General features: G+C 38.9%; 1 protein-coding gene and 1 pseudogene across 1 annotated transcript in view; one reads left to right on the top strand and one right to left on the bottom strand.

Moving 5' to 3' along the window:
- Nucleotides 1-3,055: 3,055 nt before the first annotated feature.
- HSPA4 (heat shock protein family A (Hsp70) member 4) overlaps nt 3,056-22,453 on the top strand; it is a 38,032-nt gene continuing 18,634 nt past the window's right edge. Inside the window, exons 1-6 of the mRNA XM_016118417.2 lie at nt 3,056-3,439; nt 12,371-12,428; nt 14,273-14,413; nt 16,276-16,398; nt 20,344-20,443; nt 21,049-21,182. Of these exons, the coding sequence (XP_015973903.1) occupies nt 3,333-3,439; nt 12,371-12,428; nt 14,273-14,413; nt 16,276-16,398; nt 20,344-20,443; nt 21,049-21,182 (663 nt within the window). The 5' untranslated portion in view covers nt 3,056-3,332. The remainder of the gene's footprint in view (nt 3,440-12,370; nt 12,429-14,272; nt 14,414-16,275; nt 16,399-20,343; nt 20,444-21,048; nt 21,183-22,453) is intronic.
- Nucleotides 5,872-6,324, bottom strand: LOC107497008 (annotated as a pseudogene).

The following is a 22,453-nucleotide window of genomic DNA, read 5'->3' as shown; positions in this document are numbered from 1 at the left end:
TCATATCGGCTTGTGTGACTTGGAGAAATCTGTGCAAAGTTCATCCAACATTTTAATATTATAAAGAGGGAAAGGGCTGGGCCTGATCATGACACTGCAGGCCAAATGCTGTAGTGTAATCAGCCTGAAAAAGGGCAAAAAGTGGGGTTTTGGAGAGGGACTACAGAATTAGATCATAGTGCTACTATGCAAGTCAACCATTTCATAGAGTGAGGAAGGACCCTAGGATTTAGGCAATTTGGAGTTAGAAGTAGATTGTAATGATATATATATTTTTTATATCAGAAGAGCATTATAATCAGAAAAATGCTTGAGGGGAAAAAGCAGGAGTCTAAATTGTGTTCTACTACTCCTTAACCAGTATTTCTTATATTTATACTCATATTTCTGATTAAACAAAGTTAAACAAGATTTCCCAGGGCCTTTAAAATGCTGTTAACCTATTAATATCTCATGGCACACTATCCTGGAGAACACACTTTAACTTAACGTTACAAAAAAGCACAACCAAATTCAACCACCATATGTAACAAAAACACTAAAAGTATTTCAAACTATCAACAGCGAATGACTCTAGCTGAATTATGTATGTATGTATGTATGTATGTATGTATGTATTTACACCTATAGCACCTGGTCTTCCTAGGTGGTCTCCCAACCAAGTACTAACCAGGCCAAGCTTCCTAGATCAGACAGGATCAGGCTTGTTCAAGGTAGCATGGCTATAGACTCTTACTCTTTTGTATTTCCCATAATCACTTTGATGAGCCTCTATAAGGAACGTGAATTTAAATAAAGTAGCGGTGTAGTTGTAGGATATCTATGTTGAAGTCAGAGTTTTAAAAGCTGTGTGACCTTGAACAGGTTCCTAAACCTCACCGGGTCTCAGTTTCCTCAACTATAAAATTGAAAAACAACACCTACCTAATGGGTTTGCTATGAAGATTAAATGAATTATGACATTCAAATCACTCAGCACACTGTCTGGCACATACTGTAGGAGCTAGAGACAAGGTAACTACAATTATTATTGTGCTATTAGAGTTTTAGAGTGCAAGAAAGGAGTGCTGGTTTGATTAAAGGCACTGGTCCACTCATTATGATATTAGGGAGACCAGAAAACACCATTTTCTGAGCTTATAGCTTCCTCCTGAAGCAAAGAATTACAGAAGCTGCTACAGAGTGTCGGACAGGATTCTGTAGGACAGTTGGTAGGGACAATTATGAATTCTCAAATGACTGAAAACTTTTTTTCTCATGGTGAGCAGCCTATAAATACTGTATTTTAAAACAAACGAACGAAAACTTTCCTGATTGCTTGGAACTAAATTAATCATCTTACCAGAGAAAGGCATTTGACCACTTCCTTTTTCTAAAATACTCTGCTGAATGAAAAGAACTTGTGCTCCAACCACCACAGTGCCTCCAACATTATTCTGGCAACTTCACTGTTTCACAATTGTGATTTTTGGAAGCTTGTCATTAAGATTCTTCAGAATTCTTAAATAACTGTTTCTGACTTCATTTATTTAAATAACCCAGAATAGCCTCTTGCGCTATAAGTTTGATGATCCAGGAAACTATTTATAGCAGGATGAGTACTCTCTGTCACTGATGTTAGTTATGTTTTATTTTGAGACGGACAAATCCTTAAAAAGATTGATAGGGTCGATGGTATTTTAAACTGAAAGCATTGCCAAGGTAAATAAGGCAAGTAGATATGAAACTGGAACATAAAGAGATATGAGTGTGCTTTTTGCTAGTTTAGCTAAAGGTTGGGGAGGCCTCCCACAAGAAGGGAGGCAGAGTCTGTAACGCAGATGCAGTGATTTTTTTAATGTGGATTAAACATTTCTGCCTGGGGCAGGCTGGTCTCTATTTGCCCAGGGCTAACAACCTAGAGCAGACAGATGGAGACAGAAACCATCATAATTAAGACCAATACTGTCCTTGGTGTTACTTATATCCTCTTAGGAAGGAGAAAAATTGGGAATAGAGAAAGGTTAAGGTCAATGTAACTTTTCTTTAAAAAAGCTTTTTTGCTGGGGGCCCATAAAAATAGAATCATAAAGTAATTATTTAGAACAAGAAATCACAACAAATTACTGGAGACTGGAGATTCAGATGCCCCTTCTTCTGAAATCTCATTAAGTAATTTATCAGAAATACTTATTACATAAAATTGCTTCCTGATCACAAGCTGGCTTACTCTCAGTACCTGGAACACGCCAGTACCTCTCAGCAACTCTGCTCTCCCAGGTGCCCTGTTAAGTGTGAGGCACTTAAATATTCATTAGCTTTTGTAATCCTATCACTTACTGGCTGGCCTGAACGCACCTCACCTAGGTAACGTATCATCTGTGCCCCTGGCATCCAGTTTAGGACAGGTGCTTGGAATACATTGGGGATTAAAAGGTTTCAGTCTTGTAGGCCCCTCAGTCTGAACAAAGGACATGAGTGGTTTAGAGAAGGGTGCGACAAGGTTGAAGGGAAAAAAGCGAAGCAGTTAGATTGAGTGGATTCCTCCTTTCCGCCTGAGAGGGCGCTTTCTTTGATTTTGACACAGCTCAATTAAAGGCCCTACTCGGGGCCGGGTACCAACGGCGCCTTTCTCCTCTACCGGCCAACCCACCCTGAGGGTAGAGGTGAGGGGTCTCTGGACTTGGAAGATTAGCTAGCCTTCCCATTTTGGAGGCCCAATACAATGTGGGGCTCCGGGGGGTGGGAACCCTACCCCCGGAAGTTTCTTTAGAGATAAAGAAAAAACGGCGGAAGTAGGCCAAATGCGCCTCCAGCCAGCTCTCCATTCTTTTGGAAGGGGAGGGGCTTCACTGTTCTTTGCCGCTGTGGAAAGCCCCTATGGCGGATTCTGTGTGCAGCTTCAATTGCCCAGCTCTGCCTCTCAGCCATCTTGCCACCGCCTGTGTCCTTTCCCAGGTTATCGTGCCGGGATATGACGTACGCTCGAACGTAACTGGGGGCGGGACCTCAAAAGGAAAAGCGTCTGAGCCCAGATCTCGCGAGAACATTCCTTTCCTTCGCAGTTATCGCTCTGCGGCTTTACTCTCGTCGCAACGAGATCTTTCGAGATCTTCTCCGCCCCCGCTACCGGCGCTCTCTCTGCGGCCGCTGAGCCGGGGCCAGCCTGAGCAGCGCGCTCCCCTGCGGTCTCATTTCCGAGGACCTAGGGGCTCGCGTAGACACCCGCACGTACCTCACTAGCACCTGTCCCTCGGCCCACGCGGCCCGCTCTACGCTCGCCAGCCCCGCCGGGGTCCGTGTCCTGTCTCGCCGGCCGGACCCGGGCTCGAGCCCGAGCTGCAGCCAGCGCCATGTCGGTGGTGGGCATAGACCTGGGCTTCCAGAGCTGCTACGTTGCTGTGGCACGCGCCGGCGGCATCGAGACCATAGCTAATGAATACAGCGACCGCTGCACGCCGTGAGTGTGGGCCTGGCCGGCCGCGTGCACGAGGGGTGGGGAGGTAGCGATTGCTCGGGTCTGCGACCCTTGCGGCTGGGGAACGCGGGTCGGGGAGTCTTCCCCATTCCGAACCGAAGGCTTGGTGGGTAGAGGACACCCCCACTGGGTGCCAGGTTACTAGTGGCTGTGACCCGCCGTGTGAGTCTGCGCCAGGGAGCGAGGCCTTTTCCCGGTGGCGAGCCCACTGAGCGAAGGCTGTGAGCGGGTACTCGAACCAGCGGAGGGCACGGGTAGGAGCTGGAGAGAAGGCATACAGAGCTGGGATGTAGGATAGATTGTCTTTAAGCGGGCAGAGACCATGACCAGGGCATACTAACGTTTTTTGAGCCCAATACAGCCTTCAGAGTTTTGTACACAGCAAGCGCTTAATAAAAATTGAACGGGTTCAGGCTTCTGCTGGTGGCAGGAGAGCGGAGCGGACGGAGTCCCACGTGCGTGGGGGCGGGGCGGCGCCCGGAAGAGAGAGAGCCGCAGGGTCAGGCTCCGGATGGACCTGGGATCTCGGTGTTGGGGTGGCACAGACATATCAGAAAGCTTTTCGTAAAATCGATGCTTTCTTGATAACCTTTGCATTCATTTTGTTTTCTTCACATCGTTTCAGTATATCGAACTATGTTGGGTCGTTCTTTGCTATTTTGTGCTCATCCACTTTCACAGTAATATATTCCAGCCAGGGTGTTGGCTGCAATTATTAATGACTCAGGGGCTCACTTGGACTTCTAGAATCTATAGTAACTTATAGGACCAGTGTAGACATAGCTCTAAAAAACCGTGACTCACTCAGGTCCTTCCTTGGTTAGAATAAAAGAGTCTATTTTTTGAGTACTTAGAGATACCCTTTAGTCCACTGTTTTCCTCTTGGACAAAATCTTTAAGAAGCTTGGTATTATTTTCTGTTCTCAGTGTAGCCGTTCACGGGCATCCGTTCACGGGCATCCGTTCGAAGGCGCGTTTTTTACCCTGACCTTTGTCACACTTCTTAAACAGATTGCTAACCAAACTAGATAGTCCTTTTAGTCTGATCTTTGCTACCTAGAAGGCTCACAGCATTTCTCTTCCACTTGTCATATTTCTACCCCTTAGTTTAGACCTAATCCAGATGCTTCCCCAGAAAACCCATTTCCGATCCTCGAAATGGTTTGAGGTCCCTTTCTTGATTGTGTTTATAGTTTTTCACGGCTACATTGAAATAAAATTTGAAGTGTACAGTTTGATTGTTTTTGTGTAGTCACAAAATTGTGTAACAATCTCCATAATCAATTTAAAAACATTTTCATTACTCCGTACACCTCACTCCCCCATTCTGTTTTTACAGGTTATAATAATGGGTATTATGTTCTAATTTGTATTTCAGGGAAAGGGTATTGTATACTGAAGTTTTTTTTTAAGCATTAAAGTTTGATTTTAAGTGTTTAGGCATTAATTTCCTATTTAATATTGTCTTCCTCTCTGGATCCTAATTTTCTTAATCTGTAAAGATAGCCGGCAAGGAATTAAAAAGTCTAGAGTGTTGTGTTAGGCATGTAACATCTAGGTCCTTTCTTGCCTCAAACTGGACACTTTTTAGCTTCAGAGGGAAGAGAATCCCAAATATTGGAATAGTATTCCTGTCCTTTCTTTTAGATTGTTATGTTATGCTCTTTTTTTTTTTTTGACAAATAGCAGTTACAGCAGATTTACCATGAATTCCATTGAAACTGAGTCATTTCAGAAAAATTAATTTTCCCAGATCGCAGTTAAATTTACCTCAAAGACTTAAGTGATGGGTGACCAAATACACCATGTAATTGTGACAAGAAATACCTTTTAAATACTTTAAATGGTTTTCCTTGTATGTTTCCCCTATATTTTCCTTTATATTCCCCCAGGAACTTACAGGGATGCGATACACCCATGTAATTTTTGAACTGATTTTGATTAGCTTATATTTCCCTGTTGGAGTCTGGTTAAGTAGAAGAACATGGGAGCAGAAATGTTATGGAAAAATGGTTTTATACCTTAGAGGTACAGACTGTGATGTAGGTTTGTTTTTGTGTGAGTGCAAATGAGATACCATTTCAAGAGGGATGGCTATGATGAAAGTACATCATTTCAAGTTGTGGGAGTAACAGGAGTTCGATTCAGTTTTTGAGGAGCCAGCTGAGTCTTAACCAGAAGAGACCTTGCCTTTTTCTTTTTTTCTTTGAGAACATCTTAAATTTTTAATCCTTTCTTTACAGGTTACCTAGACCACTTTTGAGTAAGAAAACTGGAAAGTTAGTGACTGCCACAAGCAAACACCAGGTGGTGGTGGCAGGTGTCAGTTTTCCACAGAGATCTGCTTTGCAGGTTGTCGGAATGCACTGCTCTCGGTCTCTGCTCACATTGGCTGGAATCAATCATGGCAGATTTTAGACCACAGGTCACTTTTCCCCATATTTCTTTGTAAGCTCTTCAGCGTTCTTATAGAAGTTTTAATGGTCCTTAAAGTATTCTTCAGCTAGGTTGGCCCGAACAGGGTGCTCACCTGAGGGTTGTTCACCAGTGCTAGGGAAAACTGGATTACTTGGTCAGCTTTGGTTGCTGGCTTCCAGTTTTCAGCACTAAAGATAGACCTGCCACCTATAATCGATGGTAGGGTGATAAATCTTTGTTTTAAGTGTGATCTTAAGTGGTTTGAGTGGGTACTCTGCTGGAAAGTTGATTTTGATTCTTAATTCCCTCTTATCATCTGGAGGGTTGTCAGGAACAATAGGCCTTTGCCAAGTCAATAAATTAGCTTCATCAACCTGGATGTTATGGAAATTTTTCATTCCACATTTTTGAATTTCAAGTTCCTTCATTAGCCTCCTCCTGGCTGCCATCTTGGATCTGGGGCTGCTGCGGTTCCTTAAGACTTGCTTTTCCACTAAATTTAGGTTTCCTTCGTTTTAACAAATATCTAGTGCTTCCAAATGCCAGCCTTTGTGCTAACCACTAGAGGTGCTCTGATGAACAAATAAACAAGATCCTGCCTTCATGGACCTGGCTAGTAGAAAAAGCCAGATGCTAAACAGATACATACTTAATTACTGACTGGTAAAGGCCCAGATGGAAAAATACAGGATACGATGACAGGGGGACCTAATTCGAACTTGAGTGGGGTGGAGGTGGTCAGTACTCTTAAAGAAGTGCCATTTAAGTTGGTACTTGGAGGGCAGAAATTAGTTATTTAGAAAATAGTTGTGTGTATGAATTGTTTGTTATTTATCAGTTTCATAGACTTAGTTCCTAATAAAACAATATATTAAGAATTTGAAGAGATGAAATTGGCTGTTAATAACTGCCCTTGAAAGAGCAAGAGCTGAAAGTATGTATAGTTTCTGGCAAGAAAATTATTCCTCTATAAAGTTAATATTGTTATATGTTGTTTAGATCTAAGGGCAGCAGGATGACTTAGATCTTTTGGATTCAAAGAAAAGAAGTTGGTTTCTTAACTAAAGCTTCAGATACCACTCCCCCTCATATGTCTGATTGCAGAGGGTATAAAAGTAATTTCTTAGAATCGTTTAAGAATTAAAACAAAACCTTGTATACAAAATTGATATAAGTAATCTACACGACCTTTGTCATTAGATTCTAAATTGCTTCCTAAATCCAAACATTTTTTCTAACTTAACAAAATGCTTGTTTGCTGTAACAATAAAAACACTAAAGTGATAAAGTAAAATTATATTCTTCCTCTAATTATTTGCTCTGTATTCTTGTATAACTTTCTCTGTATTTCTATAAATATTTCTATAAATACATGGTCTGTGTGTGTTTAATCAAATAGGATTATATTCTGTAAATATGATTACCTCCTTAAATGTGTGTATTCCATATTATGGCTGTAACATGTTTTCTTCAAACACTCAAGTTATTTTTAATATTTTGCCATTACAAATAGTTCTTCAACAGTAGTCTTATATTTGTTTTCATATTAATACTTTCTGTTGGATAGATTTCCAGATGTGAAATTGCTAGGGCAGAAGATATATGTACTAAGAGTTTCAGTATGTATTGCCGAAATACTTTACAAAAATTTTAAGGGGTTAATTTATACCAGGAACATAAGTGATTTCTCTTCCTCACTGGAGGTCGTGGGGATTATTGTGAGTTAAGGTGTTCAGGGTAATGTCTGACATACAGTAAATACCGCCTAAATATTTGCTCATTGCTATTACTATCTTTTTGTATTTTTTATTAATCTTTAATAATGGATTATATATTGGGACAGTAAAATGAAATCTATTGACGTTTGTTTAGGGTTGATCAAATATGTGGCATCTAATGTATAAATATTGTTAACTCAGGAATTTACTGTGCTTTAGTAACTGTTTTGGCCTGTTTGATATCAACTTTTTTTGGGTACTTTTAGTTTGGGATTAAGGCAGTGACCAGAGGATACTACAATTAATATAGTAACCATTTCCATGCCAGATATGCCAACATCTCGTATTTGATAGTCTAAACACTATTCTTTTAAAAGCTAATTCTCTTACTTTGTTTAAGAAAGTGAATTAGAGCAACAGTTGTGCTGATATTCCCGAGAGCTATTTTATACACAAACATGAAACTACCTTTTAAGGATCTGCCAATAGCAGCTGTTGACAGTATCCTATGAGAATGTGCCTAAATATTTGGTCAGTAGTTCTTCTTAGCCAGGCAGGGAGATCAGTGCTATTCTCTGACTTAAAAAGAAAATTTCTAGGACCTAAAGATTAGAACAGTCTTGAACTTGATTTGAATTAACTTCCAATAATTTGGAATGTAGGAAAAGTAATATTAGTCAAATGGCAATTATCTGAGTACTTAACGTTTTTAGCAGCCTTTATTTGGCGTCGTTTATAGAGGAAATATAGGGTAAAGATTCTGCTGTCTAGAGATGTAATCATTCTAGTTGGAAATATGAATGACGTAAAACAAGAGTGAAAGGTTATTTAAGTACAGACTTTCAATATCGAGTACAGAGGAGGTTACATCAGTGGGGGATGGAATGATGAGGAATGGCAGGAGTGTGGGGCTTGAGCAAATAGGATTAGAATGCATTCAGGAAAAGATTGGGACAGTTCAAGGGAAGGTATAGAAGTAGGGATAAGTATAACAGGTATAGTTTGGAGTCCAATAGTCTTGATTTTGAGTCCTGGACTCCTAATGTTTACTAGTCATGTTTCTGGGCCCATTAACTTGAAGTGAGACAAACTGGCCCATTAACTTGACTTGAATCAGTTCTTCATTATAAAACTGGGTCAGTAGTTCTTTTCTCAAGTGTGTTTGGGAGAGTCAGGTGTAGAATACTTAGCACACTGCCTGGTGTGTGAAGACCCAGCCATGAAATCTGTGGGATGAGCACTTTACCTGCTTGGACGAAAGAGAGGCTTCCTCCCATAAGTATCGGTGGATGCAGGCTGCATGCAAATTTTGGAAGTTCCTGGTGAATGGGCATAGTTGATATGTTGTTGCCCTTAAATACCTTGTCATGTTTGTTTCCTGTCAAAATCCTGATAGAATAATTCAGCCACTAAAGGCTTTTTAGGGATATGTGGAGGAGAAACAAACCGAGTGGGGTGCTTTTTATCTTTTTTTTTTTTTAAAGACATATTTACAGGCATATCTCGGATATAGCGAGTTTCATTCCAGACCACTGCAATAAAGTGAGTGTCACCATAAAGCGAGTCATAATTTTTTTGCCAGTGGAGGGTCTTGCCTTCAAGTTGTATAAAACAACATTTGTGAAGCACAGTAAAGTGCCTGTTGTAGGACAGAACTAAGTTACCTAAATTTGATAGCGGCCATCTTCATTGGGAGGGTGATGGTCGTGGAATCCGATAACCTTTATTTTGTTGTTCATACTTTGTTTTCTAATTTTCTACAATGAGCTCACACTAGAAAGCACCGAACTAGGTTCTAGTGCTGGTACTAATATTCAACTTAATCTTTTTGGGCTTTCTGCACAAAATTTATGTATTTTCTCTGTGAGCTTTTAGCTTGAAAAACCTTTAATTGGTGCAGTTTGGCATATTGACCATCATTAAATTTTTTTTTTTTTTTTAATGGAAATAGTATGACTTTATTTCTCATGGGTAGGTAATTTTAAAGATGGCTGACTGGAGTTTAGTGGACAGTTTGAGAAGGTGATGCAGAACTTTCATAGCAGACTGGTTGGTGTATTTTTGTATGAGACTCGAACCAGGGCTTCGTTGTAGCTTTAATAATAGCTAATATTTTATTATTATGTACCAGTATCTGATATAAGCCCTTTAAAAGTGGATCAACAAAATTTAATCTTTATTGCAGCTATGTGAGATAGGTGCTATAATTTCCCCATTTTAGAGATGAACAATTAAATTTCAGAGACGTTAAGCTGTGACTAGAGCTCATGGCTAGAAAGGCAGAGAAGGGATTTGGACAGATCCAGGCTCTGATTGTGGAGCCAGAACTCTTTTTACTCCGTATGTGTCCATATCAATCAAGTTGATGGCAAAGTGGAAAAAATAAGGATTTCTTTCTTTAGTGCAGTAGTTGGCTTATTGTTTCAGAAATTTTACAATTTAAGAATTATGTAGTGATATTATATTGATGATTTTCTCAGATACGGTAAGAAGGGTGGACTTTCCCCATACTTTGCAAGAGTTATATACCTTGTTTGAGGTGTTACTGCTGTTAGGTAGTGAACGCTGATGTTCCTTGGTGACATTCGATTGCTTTGTTTGAAGTTGGGAACTGTTTCTAGTGTCTGTGCATGGACCAAAAAAGGATGAGTAACTTGAAGTGAGACGAACTGGTATTTAGCTTTTCAAGATGTATGAAATACTTCCTGTTACTGTTGAAGATGTAGAATTCAAAAGTAAGTAAAAATGTTAACTGATTTCAAGGAAAATATTATGTAGAGCAACCATATATGCTAGAACATTCTGTGATGATGGAAATGTTTTATATCTGTATTGTCCAAAGTCTAGTAAGTTTTAAGCCACGTTTAATAAGTTTTAAGAGGTAGGAATGATTAATTTTGCCTTGAGGGGGATTGGGAAGGTTTCACAGACAGAGTGGGTGACATTTCTGAAGAGTGATTGATTTAGAATGACCAGAGTATTTCAGGTGGCAAAAGTGGCATGAGCAAAGGCAGTAAGATTGGAAGATTTTAATTTGTTGGGTCACTATGTTTGTGAGATGCTGCTGGAGGATGGGGATAGGGTTGGATGGTGAGAGACTTTTAGGTTCCACATTAAGGAATCTGGGCTTTATTTGTTGGTAATTGTTTTTTAGGGGGGAAGATAATTAAGACACTCTTGCATCTAGAGTTATCGAGGTAGACTAGGAACTCAACCTTTCAACAGGACATACAGGAAAGTTGGGAAAATTAATGTTTTTTATTCTTAGAACTAGTAATAGTTTTGAAATGCAAGTCTGAAAAAAGGGCTGCAGGAAGCAATGGAAGATAAAGAATGTTGCCTCTTAGTTATGTTGGGATTGAAGTATTGGTGGGATATTCTTTAGAAATAATCAGATCTGGTGGTTTTTAGAAAGATGTAGTTTTACCAACAAGGTTTAAGGGGCCTTTTTGAAGTGGAGAGAGTGGATGGAGTGGGTAAGATTGCCTTGGGCATTTCCTAAAGGGCAATATGGGCTGTGATAGGAGTTCTTACCCTACTTAGGGCCACTAAGGCACAGGGAGACCTAGCATTCTGCCAATTTGCATAGAGGTGATAAGCTTATTTAAGTAAAATAGTTCTCAGTAGGTCATCTTAATATAGTCATATTTGGACTAAAGCAATATGTATGTCTCCAGAGCCCTATTTCTTACTTACCCTGCTAAATTGAAAGAACTAGGGGTCCCGGGAGGATAGAGAAGGTCAGAGCTAGAGTGTAGAGTATGGCAAAATGATCTAGAGTCCTGACTCCCATTACTTTCAGGTTGTATGACCCTGCGTAAATTTACTTATTTAATACCTTTATGGACTCAGTTTCCTCTCCTATAAAATGGAGGATAAGATGGGGGTGCTTATGAGGATTAAGTGAGATAGTACACATAAGCAGTCTATGCTGTCATTATAATTAAAGTAGGAAGAAGAGAAGGCTTTACTAGCTTGAGAAGGAAATGGACTCTGGGAAGGAAGAGTTTTGTCTTTGGGATTTTTTGGGTGGTATGTGTGAATTTGATCTTACCATAGCTTGAGAGAAAACAGCTACTAGAAAGAGGTGACAGATATATGAGAATAAAGGGAACAAGGGGCAAGGTTGCAGAGGGATTAATTAGAATGAAAAACAGGGTGACGCATGGAGGGCATGATATTAAAAGCATCAATTCCAGTATAACTTTTAAAGCTTTAGCACAGTGTTTTAAAATAGTACCTTTAAGCAGGTTTCAGTTTTGCTCTCTAAAATAAGCAGCAGTAGCTCAAACCAGCAGGCAGTATATGAATAGGTGATTTGGAAGAATGTGTTGAGAAGTGGGAATCAAGTTCCTTGTCAGAAATTCTGAGTCTTTGGAAGCTAGTTTTATAAACAAATAGGACAAAAGTTGTTTTCAGGGTATATAGACTGTCGTTACAGTTATAAGGTATTTTTAAAAACATTTAATTGATGAGTTCATAGGAGCATATGTTGTTTTATATTGGGATTTTGAACACCAGATTTAAGAATTAGAGAATAATGGAGACTGGTTAAGCCACTACATACATCTCTCTTTATCGTAGACATAAATCTTGTGCCTCAACATCAAAATGACAGGATTCCTAAGAGGCAGCCCATTCCATGGACAGTTTTACTCAAAATAATAGTTAAAGTTACAGACTTACTGGGTGCTGTTAAAATATATCTTGCCTACTGTGGTTTTGGATGTAATGTTGTAATAAGGTTATATGCTTAAATGTTTGTTTTATTTACTAGGGCTTGCATTTCTTTTGGTCCTAAGAATCGTTCAATTGGAGCAGCGGCTAAAAGCCAGGTAGGTGGAGTTTTGTTTTTTCCTAAAACGAATTATTTTTATGGTTTGTCCATCTTTCCATTCATCAACTATTTGAGTGCCCGTTATGTGTCCTATCTAGTACAGGTAGGCCCTCGGCATACAACTGAGAGAGACCTGATCCATATTTGCATGTGCCTGAGTGAATAACATGAGCAGTATAATCTGTCTAATGCAAACTGCTAGAATGCATTTCGCCCATATCTTGTTTAAGCACGGCTTACATGTTCCTTGACATTTTAAGTACTCCTTAAAGTCTGTCTGTTGGGCCTTTTGCCTTACTTATGAAGGTCAGTGTTGGCTCTGGAGTTGGTCTTGTTAGAACTCTCAAGGAAAAAGAGCATGCTTGCTGAAGCCCATCAACTCATCATTGGTTCACTTTGTAAACTAGGAGCCTGATATATTTGCTGGTTTCTGACTAACCAGAGTGGCAGAATACCAAGAGTTCTGTTCTCTTAAGTGTCTGAGGTTGCTGTAAAGTTAAGGAGTTGTATGTTTGACCATTTCTGTGGTTCAGTGTGGAGCAAAATATATAATGAATAACTATCTCTCTTGTTGTACTGGGCAGGGTCTAAAATTTGCAAGCCTAAGAAAATGGTACTTGTTCAGTTGTTTATTAATTAAACGGTGTTTTATAATCTCTTTTTCAAAAACCTAAAGATATTTTTGGGGGCAGTAAATGTCAAGTACATAGCTATATTGAAATATCTTTCCTTCTAAAATTCCAGTAAATTCTTTTTGTTGTAAAATTTGCTTTCATTATACTAAACTACCTGCCTAGTTCTAGTTTGACATAGTTACTGTGATATTGAGTTTCTTCTTGGCAGCTTACTGACTTACAGCCTCATTTGGGAGGCCTCAAATACTGTCTTACAAAAAGGCTTGTGTGTGTCTGTCTTTTGACATACCTGATGCAGAGTTTCTTTGCAGCTTTTCCTTGGGGCTCGTTACGCTTTATTCCTGCATTAGGAAGAGGGGCCTGTAAATCTTAAGCATAAGTTTATTCTTGAGTTTTTTGGATGTCTTTGCCAGTGTGTTTTTTTCCATAAATTTTATAGTTCATTCTAGAGAAATTAAAAAGTATAATAGTAGAAGGAATTACCAAGGAATTACCATTATCCAAAATCACTGTTAGTATTTTAATGTGTAACATTTTGCATTCTTCCTAAGTGTATAAATGTGTTTTTGCCCCCCTAATAAAGTGAGATCATAGTATGTAGACACTTGTCTTCCAGCCTTCTAAAATAAGCTTACCCACTGTGTGGATATATCATAATTTATTTACTCATACCCATTCAGGCTGTTTCCAGTCTTCTGGTATTATAAATAATGCTCTGTCAATACCTTTTTGCATTCATCTTTGTGTACTTGGTGTCATCTTTATGGTGTCATCTTTCCCTTTATGGTAACTTTCTTTCACTAGAATTTTTGAATTTCTAACACGTACTTGCAAATGGACTCCCGGAAAGTTTGAATCACAAACTATGGGTAGTTTTTAAAGGCTAAAAATCATTTTATGTAAATATTTATTCAAAGTTTAAGACAGAAAATACTTTTATAAGTGTAACGACCTGTCTTTATAGAGAAGCGGGACAAGTTGGGCAGTGGTCTCTGTGTTACCTGTATAAGTCCTTCACCCCTCCAGCCTCACTTCACATGCTAGCAGGTATCACTCAGAAAAGTTTAGTGCTGAAGAAAACTAAAACTCAGAAGAAAACTTCGTGGAGTTAAAATGATGCTAATTTAATCATAGGCTGTTGAAATTTTTTTCTGATTTTTAAATGCTGTTAGTCTTTCTACTTTTTGACTCACATTCTTTCTCTCAGATTATTTCCAATGCAAAGAATACAGTCCAGGGATTTAAAAGGTTCCATGGCCGAGCATTCTCTGATCCATTTGTGGAGGCAGAAAAATCTAATCTTGCATATGATATTGTGCAATTGCCCACTGGATTAACAGGTATAAAGGTAAGGTTTTCAAGATAATGCCTTATGATTAAAATACAGCATTTTATTTTATCAAGCCAATGGAGATCAGTACCATTCCAATTTTATGTTGTAATGAAAATACTTTCAAATGCTTAGGAATAGATTTTGCTAGTAAAGACCATTTAGCATTTTTTGAACAATATGGATTTTGTTTGAGAGTCATAGGTGGCACTCTTAGTATGGGGTTGAATGGATGGATAGTGATGGTTAATGCTGCCATTGCTGTCTTGATTACTGATGCAATGGCCTTTCTGGAATGATTTTAGGGAATGACTTCTGGAAGAACAGGCAAAGGAATCAATATTTTTAAGTCATTAGGCAGATACGTGGTCATACTCTTGACGAGGAATTAGTTTGGAAAAGGTATCGTTTTTGGGAAAAGGTAGTTTAGCCTTTGACATCTCTGGGACATGCAGAAGAGTCTCTTTGTGAAGCATGCTGTGAACTGATCACACAAAAAGAGATAAGAGGCTAGGGGATGAGTGGGGTGGACACAGCTGCCTCTCTAGCGCTCAACTATCCAAGAGGGTAGTTGAGCTTTCCAGGCAAGTGAGTTTAGAAAAAGATTTGGTATTTGAAACATCCTAATTAGAGAAATAGGAACCATGAGAACAGGCTCAAAATCCAAGAGATGATGAAAATTGTGATAAAAAGGTAGTTGTGCCATTGTAGCTGAGAATTCAACTGAATTTAGAAGTGAAGAATTCTGATAACTGAAAAATGATCACTCGGTTTACTTGGTATATCTGTGGCAATAATCTCAGAACAGTTTGGCCTAGCAAGGGTTAAAGCTGGAGTACAGAGGAGGGAAAGGGAAAAAAGGGAGGTGAGGAAATTGGGGGGGGGGGATTTATTATCAAGAAAAAATGGGATGAGTATTGGCAGTTTCAGTCTTAAGCATTGCAAGAGCCAAAGGAGAAAAGAGATTACAGAAAGACCTAGGGAGCAAGGTGATCCACATTCAAGGGTGGAGAAGTTGGCTAAGATTAGACAGATAGCGGGGAAGAAGAGACAGCTTAGAAGGAGGCTCACTGGGAGGGATATTTTTCCATCTTTATCAGGCAGTAAACTGAGAAACTGTTAGATTGTAAACCAGAATAAATTTATGGTTGGGCTGGGGAGTGAGAAGGTGAGGAGAGGAAGGTGGCTTTCAAGCTGAATTGGAACAGCAGCTTAGAAGAAGTGACATTTTTCTGGTGCGGATTGTAGTTGAGGGGTATGGGTACATGTGGGATAGGGCTTATCCTAGCCAGCCTTTAAACATTTAAAGTTTGCAACTCTTGTCAAAGTTGTAGACTTCTGTTCAGGGCAGGATATCTCGAACTTTGTTCATCATTTTTTCTTTAATTCACCAAGTATTTATTGTGTCATCTCTGTCAAGTGCTAGGGCTGTGGCACTGAATAAAGCTGACTAAAACCATGTCCTCAGCTCAGATTGGATCCTAATTGGGGAGATGATAATAAAGTCAACTGAGTCAACAAAGTAAAACATGTAGTATGTCAGAGGGTAAAGTAGTTCCCACCACCAGAACCCATTATGGAGGGGTGGTGTGGTTCATGGTGAGCTACACCAGTTTGCTTTTACATCGATCAATGGTCTTAAGTTTTATTGGTTGTCACAACGTATTGTTTTCATAGTGGTTCTCATCTTCACGTAGGAAGTTTGACAGATATATTATAAAGCTAAAAATAACCTTCACGTTATTTTTGCTTTTTAAGACTCTTTTTCTTTAATTCTTTCTTGAGATAATATTCCATTGGTGATGTGAAACAGTGCTTATTTTAGGCTCTAAACACATAAGGAAATACAATAAATCTAAGATTCTTTTGTTTTATTGCAGGTGAAGTATATGGAAGAAGAACGAAATTTTACCACGGAGCAAGTGACTGCCATGCTTTTGTCCAAATTGAAGGAGACAGCAGAAAGTGTTCTTAAAAAGCCTGTTGTGGATTGTGTTATTTCGGTGAGTTCAATTCCTACACATTATTGGGGACTTGCATGAAGAAGCATTTGCATTTTAACTGCAAATGACATACATATTTTTGCCTTAGGTTATATGATTATTTTAAGAATTTATCAAACTAGTCTTCATTTTCTTGAATTTTCTTTTTTGCCCTCTAGTTTTTGTGTACTTCCTTTGTTATTTGGCCTGCTTATGTATGTATGTATGTGCGTGTGTACATATGTATGTCCAGTGCTGTTTATTGAGTCTTTTATCAGAAAAGACTTCCATTTGTCACAAAAGGGGCAGGCTGAGCTCGGCCACACAAATTGGGGTGCTGGGAGGGGTTGTAGTCTTGCAGAAGACATGCAGCCAAGCCAGTCCTTCACTTCGGACACACCCAACAGTTGCTGGGCAGGGCATCCAGCAGGACCCTGTCCCTCCATAAGCAGTGCCCCCAAACCAGAGCTGGAGAGGGAGACCCAGATGGCCCCAAGGGAAGGAGTGACCCTGGGTGCCCCAGGCTCAGGGCCCGAATACCAGCCTGATTTTGAGGTCCTAGGGAGGAAGGGGACAGAGTCTGGCAGGGTAGAAGTGAGTACAGAATACAGGTAGAGTTGGGCTGTCCTGGTGGGGCTGCAGTCAGAAGTAGAGGGCTGGCTCACTGCGTAAATCCGAGAGGTGAGCATATGGAGGCTTCACTTTGCTCGGAGCTGGCTCCAGCGTCTGCTCTGGCCACTTGGCTGAAGGCCGTGGAGTAATTTGGAGTGTGGCTGGATAGGCCTGAGTGGTTGTCTGGCATCCGAGGGCTCTCGGATGCCACACAGCTCATGAAGGTGGTCCGGAGCAGGAAGAGCATAAAGGGCTGTTCCACTGCCCCGTTCAGGCCGGGTCCCCCCTCCTCGTTATTTGGCCTATATAAGGAAAGGCTCATCTCAAAGCCGACTTCTTCCTGGATTTTTTCCAGTACCTAGCATAGCGTCTGGTAGCCACTCATTTGCTAAATTAGTTGAATACTTTCAATGAGAAATGCTGTCTTTTTCTTCATTTTTATCTCTGTATCTTTGCTGTTGATTTTAGCACGAAAGGCCAGGCAGCAATAGATTTCATTTTGCCTTTTTCATATCCCCATCTAGATGGAAGCCTGGCTGTTTGTAGCTTTGTACTTGTAGTATGGTAGAGTCCTTAGCAACTGTTGAAATTTGGGCAGCTGTATTGGCTTTGCCACCCAATCTTCTCATTCTTTATCTGATATTTTATCTCTGTGGCCTCTTGTCTTAATGTTGGTGCATTGATGGACAAAGCAGGGACTGTTAGGTCCCTTTTTTACCCCATAGTCCTTTATTTGGTAGAATCAGCTCATGGCTCGCTATAGCTAGTAAAGCAGAACCAAACATTTGTCAGGAAGAATTGGGTTATGGCTGTGGTGCCACATTCTGGGGATGCAAAGAATAAAAATGCCACTTTTCTTACAGATTCAATACGGCATTGTATTTTCTAAGATGCTTTCTGTCCTTCCCAAGCTCTCTATCGATTTGTCAGATTCGCCCTCGTTTCCCCATCTAGTCTAGTGCCTTTAACATAGATCCCACATTGTGTTTGGTATAGAAGTAAAATTTATATAAAATAATGGAATGCCTGAGTGGCTTTTCCAGCTTTTGAGATCAAGTTAAAAAGTAATGTGTTACGTCATTTGTTGCGAGTCCTCAAGACTGCACTGAGTTTCAGTGATTTGCTAGGAGAATTCATGGGTGTTTGCATATAGCTTTCCTATTAGCTGAGATTTATTATAGGGAAAGGATACAAAGCAAGATCAACAAAGGGAAAAGGTACATGGACAAGGTCTGGAGGAAACCAGGCAGAAGCTTCCAAGAGTCCCCTTTAATGAAGTCAGGGTGGCTGTACTTAATTCTCCAGCAGCAAGTTTTGACAACATGTGTGAAATGCCATACACCAGGGAAGTGCTGCCTGTAGCTTAGGACTCCAGGGTTTCTATTGGGGGTCAGTCATGTAGGTACCCTGGCATGTACCCAAATTCCAGACTCCCAGAAGGAAAGTAGGTGTTCAGCATAAACTACATTGCACAGTCAGGCACAGTGAGTCACTCAACATTTAGGGAAATTTTTCTGTCAACTTAGGAAACTGTTTATCATTCAAGTTCCTAGATGCTAGGGAAGGGCAAACTTGCCTGCGACCTTTCTGGGGCAGCAGTCTGGCCTCTGTGTGAACTCTTCTACACAGTCGTCTGTTCTCAGTACTAATGATATATCTGATTGCTGTGTAAATGGAGCCTGGGTGTATTTTGCTTTATTTATAAATTATTGTTAAAACACAAACTCAGTATTTTAAGAAACAATATTTCCAGTGTCCAAAATCAAATGTGTAAAAAGGAGGGTGGATGGAAAGCTTCAACATCCTCTGCTACCTAGTAAGTTTTTTCTTTCCAAGGTTACCAGTTTGACCACTGTGTTAATATCTTTCCAGAGGTTTTTATGTACTGAAAACAAATATATACAGGTCCTTTTTTACTTTCATTTTTCTTTTAACAAATTTTGGACAATTTATCTTGTAATTTGTTCCATAGCAATAAAGAAGTGCATTGTTCCTTATAGTGGCTGCAAGGTCCCATTTGTGTGTGTGTACTTATTTAACTAGTCTCTTTGTTGATGTCCAGTTTAGTTTTTTTTTTTATTGTAAAGAATGCAGCAGTGAGAAAATGGAATACCATTTTCCTCTTATATGCTAAATCTGTGGGATTTATCAGTTAAATTCCCAGAAGTTCAGTTGCTGAGAAAAAGGGTATGTATGTAGTAGTCTTCCATCATTAGCCATTTTTCTTTCTGCTGTTTCAGTTACAGTGAACCATGTTCCGAATATGTTAAATGGAAAATTCCAGAAATAAACAATTCATAAGTTGCATGCTGTTCTCAGTCCTGCTCTGTCCTTCCCAGATTGTGAATCATCCCTTTGTCCAGTATATCCACACCGTATATATAGTTCATACCTTTATTACAGCATATTATTCTAATTGTAATATTGTTAATCTCTTATTGCACATAATTTATAAATTCAACTTTATCACAGGTATGTACTTATAGGAAAAAAACAGTATATGCAGGGTTTGGTACTGTCTGTGGTTTTAGGCATCCACTGGGGTCTTGGAACACCCCTGTCTCTACTCCCTACCCATGGATAAGGGGAGACCACTGTATTTGTAATTTGAACAGCTATTCTTTAATTGCCCTATAAAGAATTTGTACTGATTTATACTACCGCCAGCCATGAATAAGAGGACTTATTTGACCACAGCCACACCAGCACAGCTTATTAGTGTATTATAGCTAATTCTAACAGGTAAATAATGGTATCAAAGTGTATGTAATTTTAAAATTTAAGAGCTATTTTGTATTTCCTTTTTTGTGAAATGTTCCTGTTCTTTGTTCATTTTATTTTGAGTTTATGATTTTTGATTTGTAGTTCTTCGTGTATTAGATTAATTAGCTCTTTGCACTTTTATGGTGTGAGTTGTAAATATTTTTCCCCATTTGGTCATTAGAATTTTTTAGGAGCCAAATGTTATTCACCTCACCTCCTTTTTTCTTCTGGGTTTTGTGTTATGTTTAGGAATGCTTTCCTACTCTGATGGTAAAATTCCCTTTTGTTCTGGTACTCTTGATTTTTTTTTTTTTTTTTTTTTTTTACATTAAGTCTTTAAACTATATTTTCGTATAAGGTGTTCAGTAGGGATGCAACTCTTTTTTTCTGTATGGCGGCTATCTATTTGTCCCAACACTACTTATTGAATTTTCTTACTTTCCCCTACTGATTTGAAATACTTCCTTGATCACATATAGAATAAATTGCTGAAGGTATTTGAGGGCGTTTCTGGATTGTACTGTTTTTGGCAGGTGCATCTTAAATGAAGACTCTTCATAATACAGTAAACTTTCAAAAATTTTTTTGTAGGTTCCTTGTTTCTATACTGATGCAGAAAGACGGTCAGTGATGGATGCAACACAGATTGCTGGTCTCAATTGCCTGCGACTAATGAATGAAACTACTGCAGGTTAGGGGCTATTAACTACAATTTTTGACTTTCATAATCTTGAAGACTGAAATCTTAAAACCCTAGAGTTTTGTTATTTATTTTGCTTGGAGTGCTTACCACCTATGTGTCATAGTATTTTTGGTAACTGTTACAGCAGTTACGATGGTGTGTAGTGACATGATTCTTTGGAAAGGCAAGCATTTGTTGTCTACCTGGAGCAGTGATTTGGTTTGAGAATTGGCCTTTTCTACGACTTGTGGACTGGTGGAGTCAGGAATGGGATGTAAAGTGACATCTTAGGGACCGGATATGTGGGAATGTTGAGATGGCACAAGGGTGGAAGGAATCCAGGAAAGTATGTTTGGAAAGTGGTTTGGGAACAATTGCCAAAATCATTGGAATTGGAAATGTAAAGGAACCCTAAGTGAATACTAGCATTTAACTCTTTGAAGTTTATGTTCTTCATGAATAAATTATGCAAAGCTTATAAAGAATTTGATTCTTTCTGAAACATAGTATGTGATATAGCTCTATTCACTATGAATAAAATCTGTTTTTTCTTACTTAAATGGATTTTAAGTTTACTACCTAGGTATGTTGAACTTAATTTTTTTCTTATGTAGTTGCTCTTGCGTATGGAATCTATAAGCAAGATCTTCCTGCCTTAGAAGAGAAACCAAGAAATGTAGTTTTCATAGACATGGGGCATTCTTCTTATCAAGTTTCTGTATGTGCATTTAATAAAGGAAAACTTAAAGTAAGTATTTTTTTTCTGTAAGCATGTATTACAAGTATATGGTAATTAGGAATTTGTGAGAGACAATTTAAATAATTGGTTAACAAATTTTGCTTCATTAATAGAAACTTGCTGTGAGCCATCTAAACTAGAAAGTAGGTATGTAGGGATGGGTTGGAAGTTTCAAGCCCAAAGTAATTTATTAAGAGTTGGCATGATGTGAAGTTAAAAACATAGGCCCTGAGCGAAAAACTCAAGATTCCTGAGCTTTATTTTCATTAATCTGTAATGTGGGGAAAATAATGCATCCCTGCAGGCTTATTAGGAGGCTTCTTTAGCATGTAGTTCCTGACATTTTATGCTGAGGACTGAGAAGATGATGGTAAAAGTACTCTCTTCTTCAGGCTTTGAGTGTCCTGGGGCAAGGGTAGAGGGGCTAGAACTTGCATAGGAGGCGTAGTTTAGATTTCTGAAAAGTTTAGAGCACTGAAGAAAGCAGCTTTGTCCACAGAGAAGTCTAGCGGCATTAAAGGCGAAGAGGGGCCAGATGATCACGGTCACGGTGACTTTGGTGGTTCCACAGTGGAGTTTAAAATCAGTTCTCTAGTGTGGTGATTTTTATCTAGAATATGCTTAAGAACCAAGGATTTTTTTGAGTGTTTAATTATTTGGGTTGTATTATCAGTGTTCTTGGTGCCAAGGTCGAAATTGGCTTTTTCCCTCAAATTGGGGAGCGGTGGGGAGGGGACTAGATCTCAAAATAAGTATTTGTTAAGTTTGGAGGGCATTTTGAGACTATTTGTTACAGTCATGTTTCTCTGAAAACTTACTTTGCTTGTACTTCATATTCTGGTTTATATTGTTTCTAGTTTTTTTTTTTTTTTTTTTTTTTTTTAAATTCTTTGGTATGATTGAGAAATTAGAAGTTTGTGATCTTAACAGACATAAGTACTGGATCAAGTGTAATTCTTCTCAGTGTTTAAACTTTACTTTGATTACTAATAGAATTATTTCTAAAATTCTGTGTTTTCACCTTTAAACAGAAGATACTAGTCATAATTTAGCCTTGGTTTTGGGTAAAGTGAAATATCTTAGTGGCCACCGCTTTTTTTTTTTTTTTTTTTGGTAAATTGCCCTTCATTGTCAGCTGTCTCTTGTCAGTTTTCCAATTATAGTTAAAATTTAATTATAAAAATACTCATCATAAAAACATTCTCAAACTTGGAAAACATTTATGTGTAAAGAAAAAATATTCATATTCTTACTATTAAGTTTGTTGTGTTTCATTCTAG

Source organism: Rousettus aegyptiacus, unplaced genomic scaffold (assembly GCF_014176215.1).
Source record: "Rousettus aegyptiacus isolate mRouAeg1 unplaced genomic scaffold, mRouAeg1.p scaffold_m13_p_7, whole genome shotgun sequence".
Lineage (NCBI taxonomy): Eukaryota > Metazoa > Chordata > Mammalia > Chiroptera > Pteropodidae > Rousettus > Rousettus aegyptiacus.
The sequence above is the reverse complement of the archived record's forward strand: the minus strand, read 5'-3'. Positions and strand labels throughout refer to the sequence as shown.